At 48.2% G+C, this 13,931-nt stretch overlaps 1 protein-coding gene across 2 annotated transcripts; it reads left to right on the top strand.

Annotated features, from left to right (window-relative positions):
• Positions 1-910: 910 nt before the first annotated feature.
• Positions 911-12,943, top strand: pcolce (procollagen C-endopeptidase enhancer). Of its 2 annotated transcripts, NM_001008156.1 has the most exon segments (10): positions 911-1,130; positions 5,929-6,037; positions 7,582-7,840; positions 7,923-8,047; positions 8,147-8,283; positions 10,376-10,683; positions 11,020-11,100; positions 11,515-11,688; positions 11,781-12,221; positions 12,561-12,942. In NM_001008156.1, coding segments are annotated over 9 exon segments (1,413 nt in total). In that variant the 5' UTR covers positions 911-1,041; the 3' UTR covers positions 11,912-12,221; positions 12,561-12,942.
• Positions 12,944-13,931: the final 988 nt, after the last annotated feature.

The following is a 13,931-nucleotide window of genomic DNA, read 5'->3' as shown; positions in this document are numbered from 1 at the left end:
CATAACAAGGTTACAGATATATAGAAACATTGGGGTAACAGTCACCCCGCTATAGTTCCAGGGGTACCCAGGGCACAAATAAGCACTCACCCCAAATCCCCCCCTAACTGGCCTTCAGGCTGGGCCCCCTTAGCCCATAACAAGGTTACAGATATATAGAAACATTGGGGTAACAGTCACCCCGCTATAGTTCCAGGGGTACCCAGGGCACAAATAAGCACTCACCCCAAATCCCCCCCTAACTGGCCTTCAGGCTGGGCCCCCTTAGCCCATAACAAGGTTACAGATATATAGAAACATTGGGGTAACAGTCACCCCGCTATAGTTCCAGGGGTACCCAGGGCACAAATAAGCACTCACCCCAAATCCCCCCCTAACTGGCCTTCAGGCTGGGCCCCCTTAGCCCATAACAAGGTTACAGATATATAGAAACATTGGGGTAACAGTCACCCCGCTATAGTTCCAGGGGTACCCAGGGCACAAATAAGCACTCACCCCAAATCCCCCCCTAACTGGCCTTCAGGCTGGGCCCCCTTAGCCCATAACAAGGTTACAGATATATAGAAACATTGGGGTAACAGTCACCCCGCTATAGTTCCAGGGGTACCCAGGGCACAAATAAGCACCCCAAATCCCCCCCTAACTGGCCTTCAGGCTGGGCCCCCTTAGCCCATAACAAGGTTACAGATATATAGAAACATTGGGGTAACAGTCACCCCGCTATAGTTCCAGGGGTACCCATTAGCACTCACACAGGGTGCCAGTAGAACTGCCCACACAGAGCTCTGGGCGCCGGGCCCTTCCCCACCCGCGGGGGCAGATTGGCCGCACATCTGGCTCACATTAGCCCCCTCCCCAAACCTGCCCCTGACACTTTGCAGCCAAGTTACTCAGACCCCCCCCCCCCAGTCTCATTGTCTCTCTCCTACTGGAGCTGTCACGCTGCTTCCCATCCAGTGATACTGTGGGCTCTGCCCCCCCCCTCGCACACTCACTCGCACACTCACTGCTACCGTTCCACGCAGACTTTCCCCCGGCACCATGGCCCGAACTCTCCTCCTCTGTCTCTCAGTCCTACTGGGATTCTGCCGAGCTCAGAACCAGAACTCAGACACCACCAACTACACCAGGTAAGGGCACGACTGGGGGGTCTTAGCACCAGTGTGGGGCAACTTACTCTCTAATTGCCCCCCCCCCACTGTCACAGTGTAACCCCCATATCATATATGCACATAATGTAACTGTATAATATATAGGCACAGATATACCCCCCATCTTTCCCCCCCCCCCCCCCCCCCCACTGTCACAGTGTAACCCCCATATCATATATGCACATAATGTAACTGTATAATATATAGGCACAGATATACCCCCCATCTTTCCCCCAGCCCCCCCCCCCCACTGTCACAGTGTAACCCCCATATCATATATGCACATAATGTAACTGTATAATATATAGGCACAGATATACCCCCCATCTTCCCCCCCCCCCCCACTGTCACAGTGTAACCCCCATATCATATATGCACATAATGTAACTGTATAATATATAGGCACAGATATACCCCCCATCTTTCCCCCAGCCCCCCCCCCACTGTCACAGTGTAACCCCCATATCATATATGCACATAATGTAACTGTATAATATATAGGCACAGATATACCCCCCCATCTTTCCCCCAGCCCCCCCCCACTGTCACAGTGTAACCCCCATATCATATATGCACATAATGTAACTGTTAATATATAGGCACAGATATACCCCCCATCTTTCCCCCAGCCCCCCCCCCCCACTGTCACAGTGTAACCCCCATATCATATATGCACATAATGTAACTGTATAATATATAGGCACAGATATACCCCCCATCTTCCCCCCCCCCCCACTGTCACAGTGTAACCCCCATATCATATATGCACATAATGTAACTGTATAATATATAGGCACAGATATACCCCCCCATCTTTCCCCCAGCCCCCCCCCCCACTGTCACAGTGTAACCCCCATATCATATATGCACATAATGTAACTGTATAATATATAGGCACAGATATACCCCCCATCTTTCCCCCAGCCCCCCCCCCACTGTCCACAGTGTAACCCCCATATCATATATGCACATAATGTAACTGTATAATATATAGGCACAGATATACCCCCCCATCTTTCCCCCAGCCCCCCCCCCACTGTCACAGTGTAACCCCCATATCATATATGCACATAATGTAACTGTATAATATATAGGCACAGATATACCCCCCATCTTTCCCCCAGCCCCCCCCCCACTGTCACAGTGTAACCCCCATATCATATATGCACAGGATATAACTGTATAATATATAGGGCACAGATATACCCCCCATCTTTCCCCCAGCCCCCCCCCCCCCACTGTCACAGTGTAACCCCCATATCATATATGCACAGGATATAACTGTATAATATATAGGCACAGATATACCCCCCATCTTTCCCCCAGCCCCCCACTGTCACAGTGTAACCCCCATATCATATATGCACATAATGTAACTGTATAATATATAGGCACAGATATACCCCCCATCTTTCCCCCAGCCCCCCCCCCCCCACTGTCACAGTGTAACCCCCATATCATATATGCACATAATGTAACTGTATAATATATAGGCACAGATATACCCCCCATCTTTCCCCCAGCCCCCCACTGTCACAGTGTAACCCCCATATCATATATGCACATAATGTAACTGTATAATATATAGGCACAGATATACCCCCCCATCTTTCCCCCAGCCCCCCCCCCCCCACTGTCACAGTGTAACCCCCATATCATATATGCACATAATGTAACTGTATAATATATAGGCACATATATACCCCCCATCTTTCCCCCAGCCCCCCCCCCCCACTGTCACAGTGTAACCCCCATATCATATATGCACATAATGTAACTGTATAATATATAGGCACAGATATACCCCCCATCTTTCCCCCAGCCCCCCCCCCCCCCACTGTCACAGTGTAACCCCCATATCATATATGCACATAATGTAACTGTATAATATATAGGCACAGATATACCCCCCCATCTTTCCCCCCCCCCCCACTGTCACAGTGTAACCCCCATATCATATATGCACATAATGTAACTGTATAATATATAGGCACAGATATACCCCCCATCTTTCCCCCAGCCCCCCACTGTCACAGTGTAACCCCCATATCATATATGCACATAATGTAACTGTATAATATATAGGCACAGATATACCCCCCATCTTTCCCCCAGCCCCCCCCCCCCCCCACTGTCACAGTGTAACCCCCATATCATATATGCACAGGATATAACTGTATAATATATAGGCACAGATATACCCCCATCTTTCCCCCAGCCCCCCCCCCCCCCCCCCCACTGTCACAGTGTAACCCCCATATCATATATGCACATAATGTAACTGTATAATATATAGGCACAGATATACCCCCATCTTTCCCCCAGCCCCCCCCCCCCACTGTCACAGTGTAACCCCCATATCATATATGCACAGGATATAACTGTATAATATATAGGCACAGATATACCCCCCATCTTTCCCCCAGCCCCCCCCCCCACTGTCACAGTGTAACCCCCATATCATATATGCACAGGATATAACTGTATAATATATAGGCACAGATATACCCCCCATCTTTCCCCCAGCCCCCCCCCCCCCCCCCCACTGTCACAGTGTAACCCCCATATCATATATGCACAGGATATAACTGTATAATATATAGGCACAGATATACCCCCCATCTTTCCCCCAGCCCCCCCCCCCCCCACTGTCACAGTGTAACCCCCATATCATATATGCACAGGATATAACTGTATAATATATAGGCACAGAGCAGAGTTGCAGTTGGTCAGGGTGGAAGTGTCTCTGTACTTACTGATTGTATCTCATTACAGGGGGGGAGGACGGTGCTTTGGGGTCAGGGACAGTCCCTGTTTGTGTAAGGTCCCACTAAGCAAACGTTGCTCACACTTTGCCCCGAGTATTACCCCTCCCCGGGGCCCCTGTGTAGCACGTTGGTTCTGCCCCGCAGGATGAGGGATATAAAAAAGCCATTAGGTGTCAGTTTATGGCTCTTCCCTGGGGATTGGGGCTGAGCAGCCATGGGAATCTGGGCCCAGTTCATGGAGATGAGAAGCAAAGCTGATACGGATCATTAGTTCCTATGGGACAGGGCACACACCTGCAGTTAAAGGGGAAGTTCACATGATACAGTTACATAATTAAGTGCTTTAGTAGCCGCAGAATGACACTGCCAGGAATTAGACAACTTGTTATCCACAAAACCCCCCAATTGTATCAGCAAAAATAGAAACAGTACTGTCTATGCCCCCCTCCAGGGCATCAATAAACAGGTTAAACAGCAAAGGACCAATGACTGACCCCTGCGGTACCCCCCTAACAACACCGGTCCAATTAGAAACTGTTCCATGTACAATCTCTTTTGCATTCCCCCCTGGGAGACCCATGTATCAGGAGTTGGGAATTGGGTCCATTATTTAATTAAGTTTGAGAAACTCTGTATCTTTATTGGGGGAGATCAAAGAGAAATCCTTCCATTGTCAAAAGGCTTTTCTGTCCCACCTGGTTCTGCTTCAGTCTGAGATGGACCTTCTATGGTTTCTATTGGGTTCTAATCTGGAGGTTCCTTTTGCAGCAGCTGATAAGGTGCTACCCCCACTAACGGTTAGTTGCCCCTGGGATGGGCATTTAGGTAGCAGGTGTGTGCCCTATAGGCTGCAGTAGTGCCTGGCGTATCCCTGCCCCCTGGGGTGGGACCCCGGCCTGGCCGGGGGGGGGGGAATGAGGGGAAGGATGTGTGGCCCCCCCTTCTGTCATGGCCCAGGGGGCTGCTGGTTCCTCCTTGGGGTGGGGGGGGATTCCGCACATACTTTGGTTTTACCCCGACCTCTCATTATATGGATTTATATGGGAAGTGGGGGGGCGGGTGGGGGCCACATGGAGCGCACGTGGTGTTAGATACAGGAGGGGGGGGGTCTTTGGAAGCCAAACTAAGTCTCTCCTGGGCAGCAGCGTTGGGGTGGGGGGGCTACTCGGAATGTTCCCCCCCAGAAGGTGCCTCTCACAGTCACGTTGGCAGTGGAACCAGTTCTACATTTACTACCCATGCCAGCTGGCACTTAGGAGCTTAGGAACATGTGGAGGGCCCCCAGCTGCCGCCCCTTCTGCTCTACGGTTCCCAGCGGATACAGAGAGTTGCAGTTCCTCACACGGAGCAGCCGGAGTGTTTAATGTACATAATCCGGCCAATTTCCCATTCTGCCCCGGGCTCTTCCTGCCCCACACACAAGGGCCCCTTTACTGGGCAGCAGGGGGAACAAGCAGGTAGTGAGCGTCAGCCCCCGGGGCTCACACTGAGCCCTTTATTCATGGGACACAGGTCACATTGAGATCTATGGACCCTCCCTCGGCGTATCTCTGGCGCAACATCAGAAATGTCACGTCTGCCCGGGGGGGGGCCACGGAGAAACCACATGAAGGGAACGCTCGTCTGTGTCCTGCAGCCAAGGGAAAATAATCCCCTTCTTCTCTGCCCTAAACCTGCCCGGCTGTGACCGCCGCCTACCTGACCCTTCCCCAGGCTCCTCTGCTGCAGTTTAACTGCTAATTAAGGGTTAAAGTCACGCAGGGCTCATGTCCAATTGCTCCTCTGTTCTCCTTTTAGTTCTCATGATATTAGCAGTTTTACACATGTAGCATATAGAAGCATGCTGGCTGCACAGAAAGACGTGCCCTGGGGGTAGAAACTTATTGCCCCTTTCCCTCTAATAAATCCCCATATTAACAACATGTTTCTTCCTGGCACCCCCATTTCTTTCTGCCCCTCCCTCCCCAGTCCCTCACGTGCCCCCTAACAGCTCTTAATACTTTTGACAGACCAGTGTTTCTGTGTGGCGGAGACATCACAGGGGATTCTGGGTTCATCGCCAGTGAGGGATTTCCAAACTATTACCCCCCCAACAAGAGATGTGTGTGGAAAATCACGGTAAGTGGAGAGGGAAATGGGGCTCTAGGGAAGAATTGGGGCAGGAATTCTTGTAATAAAAGAGGTGTGTACATGGGATAGGGAAGGAGAAGATAGAGGATGAATTCTGGAGACAAAGGGGAGAAGATAGAAGAATTCTGGAGACAAAGGGTGGTGAGTGGAACAAAGGGGAGAAGAAGATAAAGAAGAATTCTGGAGAAGAAAGGGTGGTTGAGTGGGACAGAGGGGAGGAGAAGATAGAGAAAGAATTATGGAGACAAAAGGGTTGGTGAGTGGGACAGAGGGGAGAAGATGTAAAATAGTCCTGGAGAGAAAATGAAAGTGTGGGTAGAGTGGGCAAAGATAGAAAATCAATGGAGACAAGAGGGGTTGGTGAGGGAGACAGAATGGGAGATGATGATGATGATGATGATGATGATAGAGGGAAGATGGGTGTGTTTGACAGAGTAGAAGAAGACAAAAGAAGAATTCTGGAGAGATGAGTATGCGAGGCAGAGTGGGAAGATAGATAATTAATTTCTTAGAAAACATAAGGGAGTGGGATAGAAGGGGAGAAGGGAGAAGAGTAAGTCCTTAGAAAACATAAGGGAGTGGGATAGAAGGGGAGAAGACAGAAGAGTAAGTCCTTAGAGAACATAAGGGAGTGGGATAGAAGGGGAGAAGAGTAAGTCCTTAGAGAACATAAGGGAGTGGGATAGAAGGGAAGAAGACAGAAGAGTAAGTCCTTAGAGAACATAAGGGAGTGGGATAGAAGGGAAGAAGACAGAAGAGTAAGTCCTTAGAGAACATAAGGGAGTGGGATAGAAGGGAAGAAGACAGAAGAGTAAGTCCTTAGAGAACATAAGGGAGTGGGATAGAAGGGAAGAAGACAGAAGAGTAAGTCCTTAGAGAACATAAGGGAGTGGGATAGAAGGGGAGAAGGGAGAAGAGTAAGTCCTTAGAGAACATAAGGGAGTGGGATAGAAGGGAAGAAGACAGAAGAGTAAGTCCTTAGAGAACATAAGGGAGTGGGATAGAAGGGAAGAAGACAGAAGAGTAAGTCCTTAGAGAACATAAGGGAGTGGGATAGAAGGGGAGAAGGGAGAAGAGTAAGTCCTTAGAGAACATAAGGGAGTGGGATAGAAGGGAAGAAGACAGAAGAGTAAGTCCTTAGAGAACATAAGGGAGTGGGATAGAAGGGAAGAAGACAGAAGAGTAAGTCCTTAGAGAACATAAGGGAGTGGGATAGAAGGGGAGAAGACAGAAGAGAGATGGGTTGGACAACGAGGAACAAAAATTCTGCAAAGAAGATGAGCGTGTGGAACAGAGGGGGACGGAAGAAGAATTTTGCAGAGAGATGGGTGCGTGGGACAGGTGGGCAGAAGAATTATAGAGAAAAGAGTGGTGGTGTGTGGGGCAGAAGGGGAAAGACATAAAGGTCCTGGAGGGAGGAGAGGTAGAGAAGTAGGACAAATGGGGAGAAGATGGGAGAGTAGTTCTGAAGACAAGAGAGGCAAACAGTCTCTTATGCACCGAGGTTGGTGTCTCTGCCACTTTTGCTGCAGGTTCCAGATGGGCACGTGGTGATGCTCACATTCCGTCTGCTCGACATGGAGGCAGATCCCAGCTGTCGCTATGACTACCTAAACATATACAATGGGCACAGCGAGACTGCCCAGAGGTTGGCACACGTCTGCGGAACCTTTCGCCCAGGAGCCCTACTCTCTACCGGGCCACATATGATGTTAGAGATGGTGACAGATGAAGGCACAGGAGGCCGAGGATTCATCGCTTGGTACTCTGCTGGTTCCACCCAACCCTCGGGTAAGGATCCTGGTAATAAGTAGCGCTACAATATGATTGGCTGAGAGACACATTTAGGTAACTAAGTATTTTATTCCTTTAGAGAGTCAGCTCTGTGGCGGGAAGCTCGAGAAGCCCCAGGGAAGTATAAACACCCCTAACTGGCCCGATAATAACTACCCAAGTGGCATAAGCTGCTCCTGGCATATTGTGGCCCCAAAGGAAAAGGTAAGACAATGCTTGGGTCCCACCAGAGGGAGGGGCCATGATCCCAAGTCTGATCTGTTGCCCCTTTGAAGTGACCCTGACTCATCTTTGCGCCTTCAGGTCGTGGAATTATCATTCGGGAAGTTCGATGTGGAAGTGGACAGTTACTGCCGGTACGACTACCTGGCCGTGTTTAACGGGGGCAAAAGCGACGACACTCGGCTAGTTGGCAAATTCTGTGGTGATTCTCCACCAAAGTGAGTCCAAAAAACAGAACAGTCAGTGGGGTATGGAATATTGGGTTGCACCATATTAAAGCACCTGTTGGCTACCCAAGTTGCCCATACGTGGAAAGGCCACCGATCTTTGTCCAGTCAGGAGAGGACCACATCAATGGTACCAGTTGTCCTAACCCAACAGGCTTCTCAATGCTGCCCAATAGATATTTGTCTCATCCCTGACCAGATATCAGTTGGCCATGGTCTAATTCACAACCCAACCTAGAGTTGCCAAGTTGGCATGGTTGACCTTTGTATGGTTGGTTCTATCCGGGTAGAGCTTCTCCTAGAGGGCAAGTTTCACAGCTCCTTATGGCATAAGCCTCTACATACAGTGGAGGAAATAATGATTTGACCCCTCACTGATTTTGTAAGTTTGTCCAATGACAAAGAAATGAAAAGTCTCAGAACAGTATCATTTCAATGGTAGGTGTAACAGTGGCAGATAGCACATCAAAAGGAAAATGGAAAAAATAACTTGAAATAAAAGATAGCAACTGATTTGCATTTCATTGAGTGAAATAAGTTTTTGAACCCTCTAACAAAAAAAGACTTAATACTTAGTGGAAAAGCCTTGTTTGCAAGCACAGAGGCCAAACGTTTCTTGTAATTGATGAGCAAGTTTGCGCCCATTTTAGGAGGAATGTTGGTCCCACTCCTCTTTGCAGATCATCTCTAAATCCCTAAGGTTTCTGTCTCTGTGCAACTCTGAGCTTGAGCTCCCTCCATAGGTTTTCTATTGGATTAAGGTCCGGAGACTGACTAGGCCACTCCATGACCTTAATGTGCTTCTTCTTGAGCCACTCCTTTGTTGCCTTTGCTGTATGTTTTGGGTCATTGTCGTGCTGGAACACCCATCCACGAGCCATTTTCAGTTTCCTGGCAGAGGGAAGGAGGTTGTCGTTCAGGATTTCACGATACATGGCTCCGTCCATTTTCCCGTTAATGCGAATAAGTTGTCCTGTGCCCTTAGCAGAAAAACACCCCCAAAGCAAAATGTTTCCACCCCCATGCTTGACGGTGGGGACGGTGTTTTGGGGGTCATAGGCAGCATTTTTCTTCCTCCAAACACAGCGAGTTGAGTTAATGCCAAAGAGCTCTATTTTGGTCTCATCAGACCACAGCACCTTCTCCCAGTCACTCACAGAATCATTCAGGTGTTCATTGGCAAACTTCAGGCCTGCACATGTGCCTTCTTGAGCAGGGGGACCTTGCGAGCCCTGCAGGATTTTAATCCATTGCGGTGTAATGTGTTTCCAATGGTTTTCTTGGTGACTGTGGTCCCTGCTAATTTGAGGTCATTAACTAACTCCTCCCGTGTAGTTCTAGGGTGCTTTTTCACCTTTCTCAGAATCACTGACACCCCACGAGGTGAGATCTTGCGTGGAGCCCCAGAGCGAGGTCGATTGATGGTCATTTTGTGCTCCTTCCATTTTCGAACAATCGCACCAACAGTTGTCACCTTCTCTCCCAGCTTCTTGCTAATGGTTTTGTAGCCCATTCCAGCCTTGTGCAGGTCTACAATTTTGTCTCTGACATCCTTGGACAGCTCTTTGGTCTTTCCCATGTTGGAGAGTTTGGAGTCTGCTTGATTGATTGATTCTGTGGACAGGTGTCTTTTATACAGGTGACTAGTTAAGACAGGTGTCCTTAATGAGGTTGACTAATTGAGTAGAAGTGTCTAACCACTCTGTGGGAGCCAGAACTCTTAATGGTTGGTAGGGGTTCAAAAACTTATTTCACTCAATGAAATGCAAATCAGTTGCTATCTTTTATTTAAAGTTATTTTTTCGATTTTCCTTTTGATGTGCTATCTGCCACTGTTACACCTACCATTGAAATGATACTGTTCTGAGACTTTTCATTTCTTTGTCATTGGACAAACTTACAAAATCAGTGAGGGGTCAAATAATTATTTCCTCCACTGTATAGGTGTGTTGTTACTGCTTCTGGGCGCCACATGGGACATAACGTTGCCCTACTTCCAGTCTCGCCCCCATGTTTGTGTCAGGGGAAGTCAGATATGGACCTTCCATTACTTACATCTAACTCCTTGGTTTTGGCTTTCAAGGACCGTTTACTCTGATGGAAACGAAATGCTGGTCCAGTTTGTGTCGGATCTCAGTGTGACGGCGGATGGATTTGTGGCAAACTACAGGATGAGGGATGCCTCGGAGGTGCCAAAGGCCACGCCCACTTCCAAACCCAACTCCACCGGTGCTACAGACAAAACCAAGCTTAGTAAAAAACCCACAGCCAAACCAACAACCAAACCCGTCCTGAAAACCACAGCCAAGCCCACCATGAAACCAAAGCCCACTAAAGCTGAGAAGCTTACAACCACTGCAGAACCTAAACTCAAAACCACCAAGAGCCCAGGTACTTGTAGGAAATGTGTCCCTTGATCAGGTTCCTCTAGTCAATATAACCTTAGTAATACTAACCCAAGAGATACCAAGGGGTGGGGCCTATGATGGGTAGGAAATAGGTGTGGCCTACATGTTTTTCCATCTGAGACAATTTGGCCCCATAATTATTAGAGAATTATTGATTAACTGAGGCAGTTGGAGTCAAGCAGAAGTTCTCCGACTTGATTATGTGGAAATAAAGATTTTTTTATCCATGTGCTAAGTGGGGTACAGCGATTGGCCGGGGTAGATGGCACCATTGGTCTCTGTTTTTTGCTCACCCTATGAAATGTCTGAATTTTGACAGGTTCTTCGTCAGCTGTAAAGTGCCCTCAGAAGTGCAGGAAGACTGGAACCATCCATAATCACTACTGCGCCAATCAGTTTGGTAAGAACTGGGGGGTGGGGTTGTTCAATTCAGCATGGCTGTGCAATTACACCATTGCATTGTGGGAGACCATACAAAATCCATAGTGAAGAACAACATTTTTGACCAGGTTTTGTCACAAAAAACGCACTCCAATGGCCGCAGAAGAATAGTAGATCAGTATGGAAGACTCTCATTGACCCCCATCGACTCATCAACATTCGTTGCATAGACATGTCTGCCCCATGTATATCTTATTATGCCTCTGCACAGCCAATAGGAGACTCTGTGGGGCGTTGTCACCCTACAGTCAATGTATTCCAGTGAGAACATGAAGTCTATGCCGTTTCATCTCCTTGGGTAATTTTGGCCAAAGGGTCTTATTCTCGGTCACCCTTCTACTGGTTTATTATGGCCCCTATCTTTCTCCTGTAGTGGCGACGGGGACTGTGAGCTCTTTGGCACAGGGAGACTCTGAGAAGTCGCTCCTGGCGACGGTCACCATCATCAAAACCTACAAGGTGGAGGGACTGAGTATCCAAGAGTCGGGAAAGATCATGAGCATCAAGGTTATCAACGAGTGTCCCAAGTGTCCAATCCTGAAGAAAGGTAATGTACAATAGACTATGTCTACGCTGCTGTGTATAATGGTGATGAGTATCTCAATAGCATCTGCAATCCTGCCCTCCCTGTGTCCCCAGGTTCCAGTTACCTGTTCATGGGAGAGATTGACGCCGAGGGGCGGGGCAGGATCGTTCCTGCGAGTTTTGTCATTGCCTACAAAGCTTCTCAACATACATTCCTCACAGCAGCCTCCAAGAAGCCCTGCTAACGAGCTCCCGCTGGGCGGAGCCAGTCCCGTCTCGGTTAATTATAACCTACAAGCACCTCGTGCTGTACGTACATATCCTCCTTGGCAATAAGTTGCTAGAGTGCAACGCCATTATCCAACTTCACTCCCCCTAATATCGCTCATTGCCATTTTCTGTTCTACAACCCCCATCCCAAGCAATGTGTCACCCCAAATCACCTCTGTCATTCTCTTCTTTCCACTCTGCCCTATGTCTTCTTTCCTTCCTTGGGCATTGGCACCTCTTCAGTTCCAACTCCTGCTCCGCTTCTTCTTACCCCCGTCCTCCAAAATCATCATCTTCTCCTTTCATTCTGTTCCTTTTTCATTCATTCTCTCCTTTCTGCTCCGCTTCTTCTTACCCCTGTCCTCCAAAATCCTCTTCTTCTTCTTTCATTCTGTCCCTTTTTCATTCATTCTCTCCTTTCTGCTCCGCTTCTTCTTACCCCTGTCCTCCAAAATCATCATCTTCTCCTTTCATTCTGTTCCATTTTCATTCATTCTCTCATTTCTGCTCCGCTTCTTCTTATCCCTGTCCTCCAAAATCATCATCTTCTCCTTTCATTCTGTTCCATTTTCATTCATTCTCTCCTTTCTGCTCCGCTTCTTCTTATCCCTGTCCTCCAAAATCATCATCTTCTCCTTTCATTCTGTTCCATTTTCATTCATTCTCTCCTTTCTGCTCCGCTTCTTCTTACCCCTGTCCTCCAAAATCATCTTCTTCTTCTTTCATTCTGTCCCTTTTTCATTCATTCTCTCCTTTCTGCTCCGCTTCTTCTTACCCCCGTTCTCCAAAATCATCATCTTCTCCCTTCATTCTGTCCCTTTTTCATTCATTCTCTCCTTTCTCTCTTTTCTTCTTACCCCCGTCCTTCATAATCTTTTTCCTCTCATTTTATTCTTTCTTCATTCATTTTCTCCTTCCTTTCCCTACATCTCACCTTGCTTTTCTCCCTCATCTCCATGCCCTGCCAACCCTTCCACTGATAAAACAATAAAAAGCTTAGAGTTGTGCTGCTGTGCCACATGTCTTTCCTGAGTGGGAGAATGGGTGCCATGGGCACCATGTGGTACCAGAGACAGGGCAAACCCAGAACTTACCCCAAACCTGAGATGTTCTGGAACAGTGGAGATGGCAGGAACACAAACATAGCCCTGGGGCCCACTGCTTCCATATAAAAGAACCATGGAATGATGGAGAAGAGAAGGGAAGAAGAAAGGAAAATGATGAAGTAAAGGAATCCATAGAGCCGGTATAACGTACATACCACGGCACCACTGAACTCTCTCCTACAGGGATTGGTGACTGCCACCTTATGGGCGGCCCTGGGATTACATGGTGGGTAGGAAATCATCTAATTCCAATACATACAAGGAAAGGTAGTGCCCCTTGGCCAGTGATGGCGGCGGGAGCTTCTCTTAGTGCAATATATGTGAGCTATGATATTGTTGGGATTCTATACCATACAAGGGCACTAAAAAGGGCATTATGGGTGGGATAAGCTGGGGGGGGTCCCATACCTTTTGAACCCAGCAATTGTTATAAGAACAGCCCCCCACCACCTCTATTGGACATGCACTTTATTATTTGTAAAATTGTCTGCCGCCATGTGTCTTGCGCACAAGTGAATTCACATGTAGCAGTGCACGTGGCTATCACACACACCCAGTGGGGCATTATGGGGGACCCAGCAGTCTGGGAGCTGCCATGTTGCATGCTGTTCATGTGACAGGCAGAGGCGGGGCTATTGTATGTGTGGGCGCTCTGCACTTTAACTGGACGTATGGTAGTTGAGTTTTGTTTGGAAAGACGTGGGTTGGAGATACGGGGTTCCTGAATCCCAATGGCTGGTCAGTAGGGCCCAGGGGGGCGTGGTTCTGGGGCAGAAAACATTATACATTTGCCCCTTAATCATACAAGCAGATATTACTTGTGCTACATTTACACAGAGGCACAGCCCTATAATAACATACAATACTTAGTGTTCAGACTCGTTACAAC

Source organism: Xenopus tropicalis, chromosome 3 (genome assembly GCF_000004195.4).
Source record: "Xenopus tropicalis strain Nigerian chromosome 3, UCB_Xtro_10.0, whole genome shotgun sequence".
Lineage (NCBI taxonomy): Eukaryota > Metazoa > Chordata > Amphibia > Anura > Pipidae > Xenopus > Xenopus tropicalis.
The sequence above is the reverse complement of the archived record's forward strand: the minus strand, read 5'-3'. Positions and strand labels throughout refer to the sequence as shown.

Excerpts from the sequence above, each read along its gene's own strand:
- pcolce (XM_031897867.1), top strand. The coding sequence starts at position 1,042 with ATGGCCCGAACTCTCCTCCTCTGTCTCTCAGTCCTACTGGGATTCTGC. Across the intron at positions 6,038-7,581 it reads GATGTGTGTGGAAAATCACG|GTTCCAGATGGGCACGTGGT; the intron begins GTAAGTGGAGAG and ends CTTTTGCTGCAG. Across the intron at positions 8,284-10,375 it reads TGTGGTGATTCTCCACCAAA|GACCGTTTACTCTGATGGAA; the intron begins GTGAGTCCAAAA and ends TTGGCTTTCAAG.